Below are 15,088 nucleotides of genomic sequence, written 5' to 3' on the forward strand. Positions count from 1 at the left end.
TCACTATCATTTTGAAACTCTTAAAAAGTTTATGACTCACTTTCTTAGGTTCATGCGATTTTAATTGGTTGAAGAGCCAGAAAGAAGCACAATATTGTTGTATTACGGATATGAAATTAATAAATATAATGAATTTTTCATGTAAATCGTTATTTATTGGTGTAATTGAATTTTCATACTTCATCTATAATTCTTTAAAAAAAAATTAAAAATAAAAAATGGAGCTAAAAAGACATAATAATTATTTTATAGAGATAATAATATTAGATTAGTAATTTAAATTTTTGTATTTAAAACATCTAAAAATATGGTGTATTACTATTTTTTTAATTATTAATTTTTAAACACCTTATCTTAATTAATTATATAATATAAGAACAAATATAAATTAGTTGAATCTAATCATCATTCATAAATCATTTTTAATATCGAATTTCTTTATGAATAATTCATAATGATTTTGATTAATTTTTCATGCAATGATTATGAAGCTCTCTATGAATTTGTAATTTTAATATTGTTTGCTTATGTAATTTATGGTAGCAAGCAAAAAGTTAAGGAAAAATAAAGGAAGAGGTAGGCATAAATAAGTTATGGATTTTATTTATTTTGATTTTATTTTTTTATTTTTTTATTCAATTCAGAAATTTAGCTTACAAAAATAAAAAATGATATGGATTGGGAAAGAAAGTAGGGTCGAGAGAAGTTTTTATGAGCTAGAGTGATGGATTATGGTCACGTCCCATCCATATGAATGGAAATCAATTGGTAGGTTAAAGTAAGTTCATTTTATTCATTGATAATAATTATATTTTTTTTCGGTGACTTCGCTTACCAGCTACGATTGAGGCTCCATTGACATGCTATTTATTTCCCTATAATAAGTGTTAAATATTTTTTTTTTCTAAAAATATTTCTATAATTGTCATGAATTATGGTAAATGAAATCATGTAAAGGTCAAGATTTTATCTTTCATCTTTTTAAAAATGGATTCAATGTTTTGATGTAGTAAATTACTTTGGTAAACAACTCGTTTTTTAAGTTTCGTAGAATTCTTAAAATGTGTTTCATAGTATTTTTAATTAAAGTATTTTTAGTGTAAGTATTTTTTAAAAAAATTACATATAAAAATATTTTTTATTTTTTTAGAAAGCACTATAAATGATTTTTCAATCTTAAAAGTGATTTTTAATATTTTTAAAAATATTTCATAAATTTTTGTCCTTTTTTTTAAAAACATTTTTTAGATTAAAGTATTTCTTAAAATTACTGTCAAATTGATTTTTGAATTACAATTGATAGTATTTTTACCAAAAATGTTTTTAAGATTATCACTTATCAAATATTTTTTTTAAAAACATTAAAAATGATTTTTTTTAGATTTTTAAAAGTGTTTACTAAATTTTATCTAATACCTAATTTGTTTTCAAAAATATTTTTTAGATTAAAAACGTTTTTCAAATCATTGTTAAACCAATAATTAATTATTCTATTTAATAATGTATTTTTTAAAAAATAATTTTATTTTTTAAATAAAAATAAAAATCCACTGAAGATTCAGAAGAGAAAAGAGGTACTCCTTTTTCATTTATTGCTCTGTACGTGTGAATTACAGTGAGAAATAAGGCATGGAAGATCTATCGTTCGCCTACAATTGCAACGCAATCTAGTAGAATTTATTGATGAAAAGGGATCCAATTCAATGTTGGATATTTGTATAAAATAAATATTATATTATATTCAAAATAAATAATGCATATATTAGTATTAATTTTCAGTTTCTTTTACAAATATTTTTTAAATATAAGTTTAATTTTTAATTAAAAACTTTTAGTTTGTAAAATAATTAAAATAAAAAATACTCATAAATTCAAATCTTAACTACTAAATACATTTTAAAAATTAAATAAAAATATGATAAACTCGTTACTCTAATATAATTAAAATGTAGCAAATATCATTATTTTTTCTTATAATTTTTATCTTATTTTACATTTGAATAAAATAATGTGATATAATCAATAATAAATAAATAAATAAATAATATCGCAAATAAATATAAGGGCATGTTTGGTTTATGTTTTCAATAACTGTTTTCTATTATTGAAAATAAAAAATACAAAAAACTTGTTTGGGGAAGGGGGTGTGTTTTTGTTTTTTGTGTTTTTCGTGTTCTCGAAAACTATTTTTTTTATAACAATAAAAAGATGTTTTCATTGTTTTTTCACTATTTAAAGAATAAATTATTTTTTGTGTTCTTTCTTCCTTTTTGTGTTTTCTTAGCTGCTTTTTGTGTTTCCATAAAGGTGAGTTCCACTCAACCACCACACCTCCACCCGTAAACCCTTTTTTCTTTCTTAAATTATTGAAATTAATATACTTATACATAGTTACAAAGTCATCATTTGTTTAAGAAAATTATAACTAATGTAAAAATTTCAAAATAAAATAATTTTTAAAAATTTAAATGAATTATGTATATAAAAATTATTTATATATTTCTAATATCAAATTAATGGAAGAAAACACTTTATTAATTAAAAAAAAACTTTTAAACATGTTTTGTTTTATTTATTCTAAATATTTTTTTATTAACTCAATCAAACATATATTTTTTTAAAAAAAAAATACAAAAAATCGTTCTCAAAACCAATTTTTTAGAATAATTTTCAAAAACAGCAAAGATACCTGATACTTATCCAAAAAAAAATATATATATATTCAAATGAAAATTTGATTTCGTACACAACACCTTGATTCAAGGTATTGTGCAGAGATGATAAAAAAAAGACAAACTAGCCATCAAAATCAATCCATGATACTGACGGCTGTTGCAATCGAGACTCAAGATTCAAGATTCAAGATAAGAAAACTACTTGCTAACTTCCCACTACTTGAAAGTTCAAACTTTAATTGGCGTTCCGTAAAAAAATAAAAATATTTGGATTTGGGAGAAGTGAGATATGGACTCCCACTTTCTAATAATTGAAAATATGGTTGCATTAACTCTCACAGTTGGGCTATCACATCATATGACGCTTCCATGCAGTGTGAAAAAAAGGAAGACTAGCATTCCCTCTTTCATAATTCATACAAAAATTGAATTTTGGTCTCATGTTTAGAGCAGCCAAAGGTAGCTAGGGTTTGTTGAGCTACAACTTAAGGCCTCGTTACTGCCCGCCTTGTTGGTGGTCGACGGCTCCACGTCTCCATTTATTTTCTTTTTGTATTTTCTGATTGGCGGTCGGTGGTGGCGGTGGTGTACCGCCCTGGTGGACGATGGCATGGGCAGGTTTTAATTGGTTATGGCTGTATTTGGTTCCGCAGAGTTCCGAGGATAATAAATATTAAGAAAAAATATTTATATTTTTTCATATTTGATTTAATAAGAAATATTAAAAGTGATTATAGTTATGTTTGAATCTTTGATTGTCATACCATTTTAAGCTCTAAAAAATATTTGAGGAAAAAACATGAAAATAATAAGAGAAAAATAAAATTTAAATTTAAAATTAATAAATTATTTTTATATACTTTTTTAATCGATTTAACCTTTTTTTCATCATTAATTTGAAAATATATAGACTTTTATTTCATTTTTCATATTTTAGAGTTTGTGTTAAACCAAACATGAAAGATTTTTTTTTTTTAATAATTTCTTTTTCATTTCACAACCAACTATAACATTAATCTAAGTTTTTTTTTTTTTTTTTTTTATCCACTTTCTCTTTTTTATTATTTTTCTTCCTTGACACCTTCACTCAAATTTTCTTAGAACCAAATATAGGAGAAATCAACTCCAACTAAAAAAAAAAAGATAATTTACCATCTTTATATTAATTTCATAAAAAAAAAATTACATATATCTTCTTGAGTTGATATGATATATTGGATTAAGTTGGATTTGAATCCCTTTCTATCAATAAATTAAAGTAGATTACATTTAATTTTGTTAGTTGTAAAAGTTTTTCTTAATTTCTTGCGTATGATGAATAATGTACGAATTTGTGACGATGAATTATAAATCAATTATGTGAACCTTGACAATAGATACCGTATTCCATAGAAATAATTAATAAGAAAATGACGTATAATTGTAAGGATATGACATATAAGATAATCTTAATTACAATCACTTGAAGTAGATGATGAAATTTCGCACATTTAAAAGTTTTTAAACACAACGTTTAAAAGTCAAATAGAATTTAAAAAGGGACAATTGTGTTTTCAACCCATATAGGGTTCATAATTAAGATAAGGTCTTCCAACCACTCATAATTGATGATAAGGATATGAGATAGTAATTAACAAAAATACTTATTTAACTCATTTTTGTATTTATTATACTACTTGCCACTATTATTTCTTATTTAACCATTTTTGGATTTTTTTATTATTTTTTTAAACTCTTTTATAAATAATTGAAAAATTAACATTATTTTTTATTTTTAAATTATAAATAAAAAAATTATATTAATAATTCAAAGACTATTTTGGAAAATACTTTCTAAAAAAATATTAATTTAAATAAAATAAAAATTACATTTTACATTTATTTTTGTCTTTTACATTTTAGAAGTAAATAATTTAATGATTAAAATACCATTTGAAATAAATATATTCACTATTTTAATTTTTAATTTTTTTAGACACTAAAAAGTATTTTAAAGTTTTTTTTTTACTATTATAAAATAAAAAATTTAATTTTTTTTTAATCTTCTTCCTTCCTTATTTTAATAACTTTTTGAACATGACTTTTAGTAATAAGTTATATGAAATATTACAAATTTGTTTATTAAATTTTTTTTAATGATTTGATTAATTAAATATTTATTAAAATAAGAAAAAGAAAAAGAAATAAAGAGGATGGATGAAGAGTTTTTATTTTAAGTATTCAATTAAAATGTTTTTATATGACCTAATTTTAGAAGTGAATTATATCAATACATAGTAGAAATTTAATTTTTCTTATATAAAAGGGTTGAAATGTATATTTACTTATTTTAGATGAAAACAAGTAACTAAAAATTATATAGATTATATTTGAGTTTGGTTTTAAAATATTTTTCTAGTTTTTTTTTTATAAATAATTTTTATTTTCTATATTGTCTCTTTTTGAAAATACGTTTAATTAAAAAATAAAATCTATTTTTAAAAATGAAAATTGAAAACTTTGTTTAGTACAATTTTTTTATATGAAAAAAAAATTATTTATTCATTTATTGTACTACTGTACAAGGAAAATGTATTAAGTGTACAAAGACATACAAGACTACTATTTGTGAAAGATTATAATAGATTAAAAGTCATCCTTTATTTTTCTTATCACTAAGTGAATTGTGCATATATGTCATGCATTTTATTTAATTCCCACTCGGAAATTCCAATACTTTCTCCAATAATTATATTTGGGGAATTTTTTTTTTGACATTAAGTCATCCACCATTTTCTCAACTAAACCATTGGAAATATGGTTAAACACTCCTACGTGGACATGGACACATAACTTAGGAGGGATATAAAATTTGTGTCATTATACAACAGTATTACACTAATTGTACAAGGGAAATGTACTAATTGTACAAAGGTATACAAGATTACCCTTTATAAAATATTTTAATCAATTCTAAACCATTTTTTTTATTTTCCTTATCACCCAAGGATTGTACGCCTTAGGATAAATTCTTTTTGAGAAAGGACGTTTTTTTTTTTTAATTTTTTTATTGAAAGTAATTTGATTTCAGACTATATATTATTTGTTTTTCTACTTTTTCATAATTTATTATAAATTGTTGACTGAATGGAAAAAACCAAAATATTTGATTCTTTTTAAAATGAAAAGAAAGTAATATGTTAGTTTTTATTTACTTTATAATGCTTAATAGAAATAAAATATTATAAAAATAAACAACATAATATTTAATATTATTAATACTATTTAAGTTTAAGTTATATTTAGAATTAAGTAAAACAATATACACTTTATATTTTTTACTTAGTAAGTGTTTGATAAACCAAAGTAATAACTTAAAGTGATCGAACAACTTAAATTAAGCCATTAAATAAAATAAAATAATTTAATAATATGACTTAAAGTAAAAAATAATTTTAAATAATAAGTAAAAATAATTATTTATTCTTAAGTTTACATCTTCATTTTACCTTTTACCTTCATTTGCCTTGATTACTTTCACGATGTCTTTTATTACTTCATGACTTCTATTATTACTCTATTTTTTTTTTACTTTAATTATAATTTATGAGAATAAATATGTAAATTTGATGATTTAAAATAAATTTGAAATTAATTTTATCAAATAATCTTAATATTAATACTTACAATAAAAATTAAGTAATAAATTTTAAGTCAACAAATTAACTTAAATTATTATATTAAGGATATATTTTTTTTTAAGTTAGAAAACTAATTTATGTTGTGAAGATAGAAAACTATTTTGAAGAAGACTCAAGAAAAGGACCCTAAAACTCTCCATAGAAATGGACATGCACCAGCTTCTCTCAGCTTCACATGAAGCTGATTTGCTATGAGTCTACTTTGAGTCCATTATATGGGTTTGGCCAACAAAAATGAAAGGTAATAAAGGGTAGGAAAAGAAAAGTCATTGATGGGAGAAGTCACAGGATTGGTTGATTCATGATGAGAATTAAATTTGATGAAACCAAACCCTAACGAACTCCATAGATGGGTGGTCAAGTTTGGATGATTTGAAGATATACTAACAAAATTGCATGGCCATTGGCAAATGCTAGCTGTATCATGAAAAAGGCATATATGGGGGGTTGCACCAGGACCACATCCCCCCACGCCCCCACCCCCACGCCCACACCCACTTCTTCTTCTTCTTCTTCTTCTTCCCCCACTTTTTATTTTTATTTTTATTTTTTATGTAAATATTAGAAAAAGAGCATAATTCATGTGCACATCATAAAGAAATTTGTACACATAATCTGTATATTCGGTGGTATGGATGTATTTATACACTCATTAATGGTACACTTTCATGGTCTAGTGCTGCACCAGTGGACCCTCCCTAAAATGTGTCTTAATTGCTTCCCCATTCGGTTTCTCTCTCTTTTTCAATCTCATTTATGAATTATGCAGAAAGTCAGACACAAGGGAGTTTCCTTTGGAGACTGATCCCCGTGGACACGGATAAAAGGGCCTTCAATTGGAAATGGACTGAGAATTTCTTGGCCCAAACAGTCAAGGCTTTTTGGGCCGGTATTCTGGTTTTGTGGGCTTAGGTTGACGGTCCTGGAACCTAGCCCATTAAGCTCGCCGTACCGCTGAGAATGGAGTTAAATCGTGGCTCCTCATGATTCCTAGGCTGGGCTAAAGCCTGAATCTTTAGAATACATTGATAGAATGTTGTGGGGATTTTGAAAAAATTACAGCCATTTTTAAAAATATGATAGTTTAAAATTATTTCGACAATCTCATTTCAATTATTAAAGTTGTTCTTTTTCATAAAAGATAAGATTTCGTTTGATGTTATTTTAAGAAACACTTTTAATTCAAAAAATATTAGATGTTTGATAAAATTTTGAAAATAATTTTAAAAATTTGAAAAATCACTTATTGTATTAGAAAATTAATTATAGTGTTTTCTGAAAAAAAATATATGATAGGCAATTCTTTTAAAAATACTTCGAATAAAAACATTCCCGTATTTTAAGTTTAAAATTTAGCGAGTGTTTGATAAACCAACTTAATAATTTAAAATGACTTAATAGTTTAATTTAAGTCATTAAAATAAATTAAGTATGCTCAATAAAATAACTTAATAATATAATTTAAAGTAAAAAATAACTTTAAGTAATAAGTAAAAATAATTAATTAATTTATTATTTTGACGGTCATAATGACTCAAAGGCACTTGGGTCAAGTATGAATCACATTATCTACCCAAGAATTTGAGGTTACTCTAAACTTTTTCATTTCTTTAAATGCCCCTGATCAAAATTAATTATTATTGAATTTGCAAAGTTTGAAGATTGAAGGAGAGACTTACAGGAGTTGGTGCTTGACTTGCTCCTTGATTGATGCTGGTTTTTCAATTATTTTGCTTCCATCACTTCTTTCATTGTGTAAAAGAGAATTTATTCCTTTATTTCTTTATTTAAAATAATTTATTAAAGTTAAAGATTAACTTTAATCAATAAGATGGAGTTGTTCAACAAAAATTTCATTTAATTTTTGTTATTTCCTATCATTATTTTCAAAGATGATTAAAAAGTGACAATGATTTTTTCCTTTCAATTCAGATTTAAAAAAAATTCAGATTTTTAAAAGAATGTTGAATTTGTTTAAAAATATTTAATGAATTTAAAATACCAATAAAAAAATTAAAATCTTACTTTGAAAGACATAACTTGAAACCTCATGTTGTGTTTCTTTAAACAACCATACTTACCCATAGAGAAGTAAAAAATATCCTATTAACAACTAGTTTTTTTAATAGGAAAATGACTGATAATACTCCTCCGCTTACTAATCAAGAATTGGTTGTGAATAACTAATCAATTTGTAAGAAACTCATAACTTCGATGTTTTGTACGACTCATAATATATTAAAGTTATATACAATATAAGTAATATATGTCTAAATATTAAGATAAATGCAAACATAAATAGTATAGTGGAAACTAAAATCTTACTTGCTACATCATATTTGCTTTTAAGAGCTTTATTTCAACATACACTTACTAATGATATTCTTCACCATATCTTTTAAGATTCAATTTCGCCTCAGAACCACTTTATTTTGCAACGGTGAGCCCAACATTGTGTATTGAGCAACAATGTTTTTTTTCTTATAGAAACCTTACAAATGGACTAAGTAATTGTTTTCCTTTAGTATACTTACCGTAATATTCTCAACCTTTATCATATTGTATTATCTTAATTTGTTTGCTCAATTGTTTTTCTACCTCTACTTTATAGATTTTGAAAGAATTTCGTGCTTTAGTCTTATCATAAAATAAATATATATATAAATAAATAAAGTTGATGAACTATCTAACCATTTAAACATATTTTAAAGGGTCACAAATAATGTTGGTATATGCAATTTCTAGAACATCATATCTCCTCCCTTGACCCTTCTTGATTTTGTTGGTTTGCTTTTCTTTAATGCAGCCCTTGCTTTAATTCATTAATGCAGCCCATACAAATACCAAGGTTAGTAAAATAATGAGACTCATGGATTCCATTATTTACTAATCTGTTAATCCTTTCAACAAGAGATATGACCTAATCTCCCATGCGACAACAAGGAGGATTTCTTCGTTCATAAGACGTGCAAAAAGGCCAGATATGGCTCCACTAAGAAAATAATTAAATGCAGGTGCAGGCAGAGAGGAAGACACACAGAGGGAGTACTGTTTTTGCCTTATTTAATTATGGCCTGTAAACGTACGTCAGGTAGGTGGAAATTGATGATATGTCAAAGCCATTGAATCTGGTTCCAGCAGAGGCAGTGTATGCCCCCATGTTATAGAACACTAGCACATCATTCATATGCAGCTCCGGCAGTTGAGATTCAGCCACCACCATGTCCATGGAATCACACGTTGGTCCAAACACAGTCGAACAGAATTTAGCCTTATTCATCCACTCTGATCCTCCAAGCAGCGGTTTCACCATCATGGACGACTTATCATATGCTGGAAGGTTAAAGGATCCGTAGATCCCATCATCAATCCAATACTCCCTCTTCTCGCCTCTCACCCGTTTCCCAATTATATTAGACACCAGCGTGAATGCAGTTTCAGCAAAGAATCTCCCTGGCTCAGCCATTATCTTGAGATCTTCAGATGTTTCAGACCTTGGGAAATAATCATTGATGGCTTCCTTTATGACTGCAGCAATTTCGTGGAACGTTGGGCTTTCCTGGAACCCCCCTCCAATGTCGAGAACATGCATTGGAGGCAGCTTCATTCACCAGCTGGGCAGCTGCGTCGAACACACCCCTAGCAGAACCTATTGCTCCACGGTACACTTGGGGGTCATTCACTTTAGACCCCACGTGGAATGACACCCCAATTACCCTCAGCCCCGCTGCATTGGCGTGCTGAAGAAGTGGCACCACCTCCTCCCGCAGTGCTCCGAATTTGGCTCCAAGCGAACGCCATGAACCTTTCTCATCATTCGGAGCCTTGATTCGAAGCAGCAAGTCGCATTTTTTATGCCACATTTTAATCTTATCAATCTCCTGCATGGAGTCGAAGGTGGTGAGGTTGACCCCCACACTGGCTGCGTACTTTATATGGGACTCGCCCTTACATGGATTGGCGTACACAATCTGTTGGGCACCAACTCCAAGTGCCATCACCGTCTCAATCTCAGCACGACTTGCGCAGTCGAAGTTTGCGCCCAGTGAGGCAAGCGCAGTGATCAATGGAGGTTGGCAATTGCATTTAACAGCATAGTATGGCACCACGTTGGGAAGAGCTTGTTTCCACATGTCCATGAGCCTCACTACAGCTCCCAAATCCAATATGTAGAATGGCTCACGATCCTTTTGTTTCTGTGAAATTGATCGGATGAGAGCCGTAAATCCATCTCCTGATACTCGGTGAACGTCCCAATTCTTGAGCTGGGTCGCACCCAATCGGAGTTGGAGGTTGGCGGAGGCCGACATTTTTTGAATATCTTGATTGAATGCTCTACCCAATAGGAGTACGTTGGAGGCTGTGGAGGTGGCGCATATATATAAATATATGTTACTACCATGACCATGCTTCCAGGCTGGGGGAGGTTGGTTGACGAAGAGTAATGGGCCTTTAATGCTCGTCACAGGTTTTAACTCTCCACACTGAGTTAAACAACCAAGCATTTATACCTGATTGACGACGTACTGTGCCTCCAGGCTGGTGGAGACTGGAGAGTTAGGAGACTGATTGAATACTCTGAAGGCGATCATAGCGCGGCTGAGCATTCAATCACATGATAGGCGATTCTTTTAAAAATACTTTGAATAAAAAGTAAAAACATTCCTGTATTTTAAGTTTAAAATTTAGTGAGTATTTGATAAATCAATTTAATAATTTAAAGTGAATTAATAACTTAATTTAAGTCATTAAGATAAATTAAGTATGTTCAGTAAAATAATTTAATAATATAATTTAAAATAAAAATCAATTTTAAGTAATAAATAAAAATAATTAATTTTTTTATTATTTTGACTGTCATGATGGCTCAAAGGCACTTGGGTCAAGTATGAATCACATTATCTACCCAAGAATTTGAGGTTACTCTAAACTTTTTCGTTACTCTAAACTTTTTCATTTCTCTAAATGCCCCTGATCAAAATTAATTATTATTGAATTTGCAAAGTTTGAAGATTGAAGGAGAGACTTAAAGGAGTTGGTGCTTGACTTGCTCCTTGATTGATGCTGGTTTTTCAATTATTTTGCTTCCATCACTTCTTTCATTGTGTAAAAGAGAATTTATTCCTTTATTTCTTTATTTAAAATAATTTATTAAAGTTAAAGATTAACTTTAATCAATAAGATCTGGTTGTTCAACGAAAAATTCATTTAATTTATGTTATTTCCTATCATTATTTTCAAAGATGATTAAAAAGTGACAATGATTTTTTCCTTTCAATTCAGTTTTTTAAAAAATTCAGATTTTTAAAAGAATGTTGAATTTGTTTAAAAATATTTAATGAATTTAAAATACTAATAAAAGAATTAAAATCTTACTTTGAAAGACATAACTTGAAACCTCATGTTGTGTTTCTTTAAATAACAATACTTATCCATAGAGAAGTAAAAAATAATAAAATATCCTATTAACAACTAGTTTTTTTAATAGGAAAATGACAGATGATACTCCTCTGCTCACTAATCAAGAATTGGTTGTGAATAATTAATCAATTCGTAAGAAACTCATAACTTCGATGTTTTGTACTACTCATAATATACTAAAGTTATGTACAATATAAGTAATATATGTCTAAATATTAAGATAAATGCAAACATAAATAATATAGTGGAAACTAAAATCTTACTTGCTACATCATATTTGCTTTTAAGAGCTTTATTTCAATATACACTTACTAATGATATTCCTCATCATGTCTTTTAAGATTCAATTTCGTCTCTGAGCCACTTTATTTTGCAACGGTGAGCCCAACATTGTGTATTGAGCAACAATGTTTTTTTCTTATAGAAACCTTACAAATGGACTAAGTAATTGTTTCCATTTAGTATACTTACCGTAATATTCTCAACCTTTATCATATTGTATTATCTTAATTTGTTTGCTCAATTGTTTTTCTACCTCTACTTTATAGATTTTGAAAGAATTTCGTGCTTCAGTCTTATCATAAAATAAATATATATATAAATAAATAAAGTTGATGAACTATCTAACCATTTAAACATATTTTAAAGGGTCACAAATAATGTTAGTATATGCAATTTCTAGAACATCATACCTCCTCCCTTGACCCTTCTTGATTTTGTTGGTTTGCTTTTCTTTAATGCAGCCCTTGCTTTAATTCATTAATGCAGCCCATACAAATACCAAGGTTAGTAAAATAATGAGACTCATGGATTCCATTATTTACTAATCTGTTAATCCTTTCAACAAGAGATATGACCTAATCTCCCATGCGACAACAAGGAGGATTTCTTCGTTCATAAGACGTGCAAAAAGGCCAGATATGGCTCCACTAAGAAAATAATTAAATGCAGGTGCAGGCAGAGAGGAAGACACACAGAGGGAGTACTGTTTTTGCCTTATTTAATTATGGCCTGTAAACGTACGTCAGGAAGGTGGAAATTGATGATATGTCAAAGCCATTGAATCTGGTTCCAGCGGAGGCAGTGTATGCCCCCATGTTATAGAACACTAGCACATCATTCATATGCAGCTCCGGCAGTTGAGATTCAGCCACCACCATGTCCATGGAATCACACGTTGGTCCAAACACAGTCGAACAGAATTTAGCCTTATTCATCCACTCTGATCCTCCAAGCAGCGGTTTCACCATCATGGACGACTTATCATATGCTGGAAGGTTAAAGGATCCGTAGATCCCATCATCAATCCAATACTCTCTCTTCTCGCCTCTCACCCGTTTCCCAATTATATTAGACACCAGCGTGAATGCAGTTTCAGCAAAGAATCTCCCTGGCTCAGCCATTATCTTGAGATCTTCAGATGTTTCAGAACTTGGGAAATAATCATTGATGGCTTCCTTTATGACTGCAGCAATTTCGTGGAACGTTGGGCTTTCCTGGAACCCCCCTCCAATGTCGAGAACATGCATTGGAGGCAGCTTCAGCTGGGCAGCTGCGTCGAACACACCCCTAGCAGAACCTATTGCTCCACGGTACACTTGGGGGTCATTCACTTTAGACCCCACGTGGAATGACACCCCAATTACCCTCAGCCCCGCTGCATTGGCGTGCTGAAGAAGTGGCACCACCTCCTCCCGCAGTGCTCCGAATTTGGCTCCAAGCGAACGCCATGAACCTTTCTCATCATTCGGAGCCTTGATTCGAAGCAGCAAGTCGCATTTTTTATGCCACATTTTAATCTTATCAATCTCCTGCATGGAGTCGAAGGTGGTGAGGTTGACCCCCACACTGGCTGCGTACTTTATATGGGACTCGCCCTTACATGGATTGGCGTACACAATCTGTTGGGCACCAACTCCAAGTGCCATCACCGTCTCAATCTCAGCACGACTTGCGCAGTCGAAGTTTGCGCCCAGTGAGGCAAGCGCAGTGATCAATGGAGGTTGGCAATTGCATTTAACAGCATAGTATGGCACCACGTTGGGAAGAGCTTGTTTCCACATGTCCATGAGCCTCACTACAGCTCCCAAATCCAATATGTAGAATGGCTCACGATCCTTTTGTTTCTGTGAAATTGATCGGATGAGAGCCGTAAATCCATCTCCTGATACTCGGTGAACGTCCCAATTCTTGAGCTGGGTCGCACCCAATCGGAGTTGGAGGCTGGCGGAGGCCGACATTTTTTGAATATCTTGAATGAATGCTCTACCCAATAGGATTACGTTGGAGGCCGTGGATGTGGTACATATATATAAGTATATATTACTAACATGACCATGCCTCCAGCCTGGGGGAGGCTGATTGACGACATACTGTGCCTCCAGGCTGGTGGAGACTGGAGAGTTAGGAGACTGATTGAATACTGTGAAGGCGATCACATCGCGGCTGAGCATTCAATCATCAAGATATCCTCCAGGCTGGAGGTGATCATGGTGGTTCAAACCCTAATGGTACTTCACACAGCAGAATTAAAAAAAAATTATAAGATTAATTAATTCATATGACCAAAGTATCAAGATTTGGGAGATCAACTTTGATATGGTTGTATTATCTCTCGAAGCTTAGATATTTTCAAATAATCCTTCTGCGCATCCATGCCAGGTATATTAAAAAACGGAGGCGTTGATAACCTTCTGGGCTTCTGATCATTCAATCATTCATGGAAAATCTTTATATATATATATATTCCAATTGGGTAGCCGACAGTGGCTGGTGGTGGGCCTACCCGTGCAGTGTAGAACTGGACGATGGCATGGACAAGTTTTCATGATGAAAAACTTCTAATTTCCCATGCATCATTTCATGTAAATTTACTGAGTTTATAAACTCTTTTAGATTTCATTTAATTTTGTTACATATAAAAATATTTCTTAATTATTTGTATTTAGTGAAAATATATTAATTTGGATTGGATTATCAGTCTTTTAATTCTTATTAAAAGGGATATTTTGAAACCATCCTATATGGCTTTGACGAGAGCATAGGAATTTGCCATTGAAAATATGACAACCTACTTTGGGGATTTTTTTAAAAAATAAATTTAAAAATATGATACTTTTTATTACTCATTTTATTTTTATATTAAATTCATTATTTTTAAAAAGACAATTCATTTTTTTGTCACACAAATTTTCCTAATCATCAAGTAGTGAAATATGCATATATTATCTTTTTATTTTCTACCATTATAATGGAATAGAAAATGTGTCATCTATCATCCATAATTAAATGAAAACAGAATAAAAAAAAAAA

General features: G+C 29.6%; 1 protein-coding gene and 1 pseudogene across 1 annotated transcript; both read right to left on the minus strand.

The window, feature by feature from the left end:
• Positions 1-9,204: 9,204 nt before the first annotated feature.
• Positions 9,205-10,683, minus strand: LOC117924932 (annotated as a pseudogene).
• A 1,879-nt stretch (positions 10,684-12,562) lies between these two features.
• Positions 12,563-14,031, minus strand: LOC117925477 (ornithine decarboxylase-like). Its single transcript, XM_034844494.1, has one exon. It carries the CDS (start codon positions 14,014-14,016, stop codon positions 12,781-12,783), a length of 1,236 nt encoding a protein of 411 aa, XP_034700385.1. The 5' UTR covers positions 14,017-14,031; the 3' UTR covers positions 12,563-12,780.
• Positions 14,032-15,088: the final 1,057 nt, after the last annotated feature.

The sequence above is a fragment of the Vitis riparia genome, chromosome 11 (assembly GCF_004353265.1).
Source record: "Vitis riparia cultivar Riparia Gloire de Montpellier isolate 1030 chromosome 11, EGFV_Vit.rip_1.0, whole genome shotgun sequence".
In the NCBI taxonomy this organism is placed as follows: domain Eukaryota; kingdom Viridiplantae; phylum Streptophyta; class Magnoliopsida; order Vitales; family Vitaceae; genus Vitis; species Vitis riparia.

Coding starts and splice junctions, on each gene's coding strand:
- LOC117925477 (XM_034844494.1), bottom strand. CDS start 14,016: ATGTCGGCCTCCGCCAGCCTCCAACTCCGATTGGGTGCGACCCAGCTC.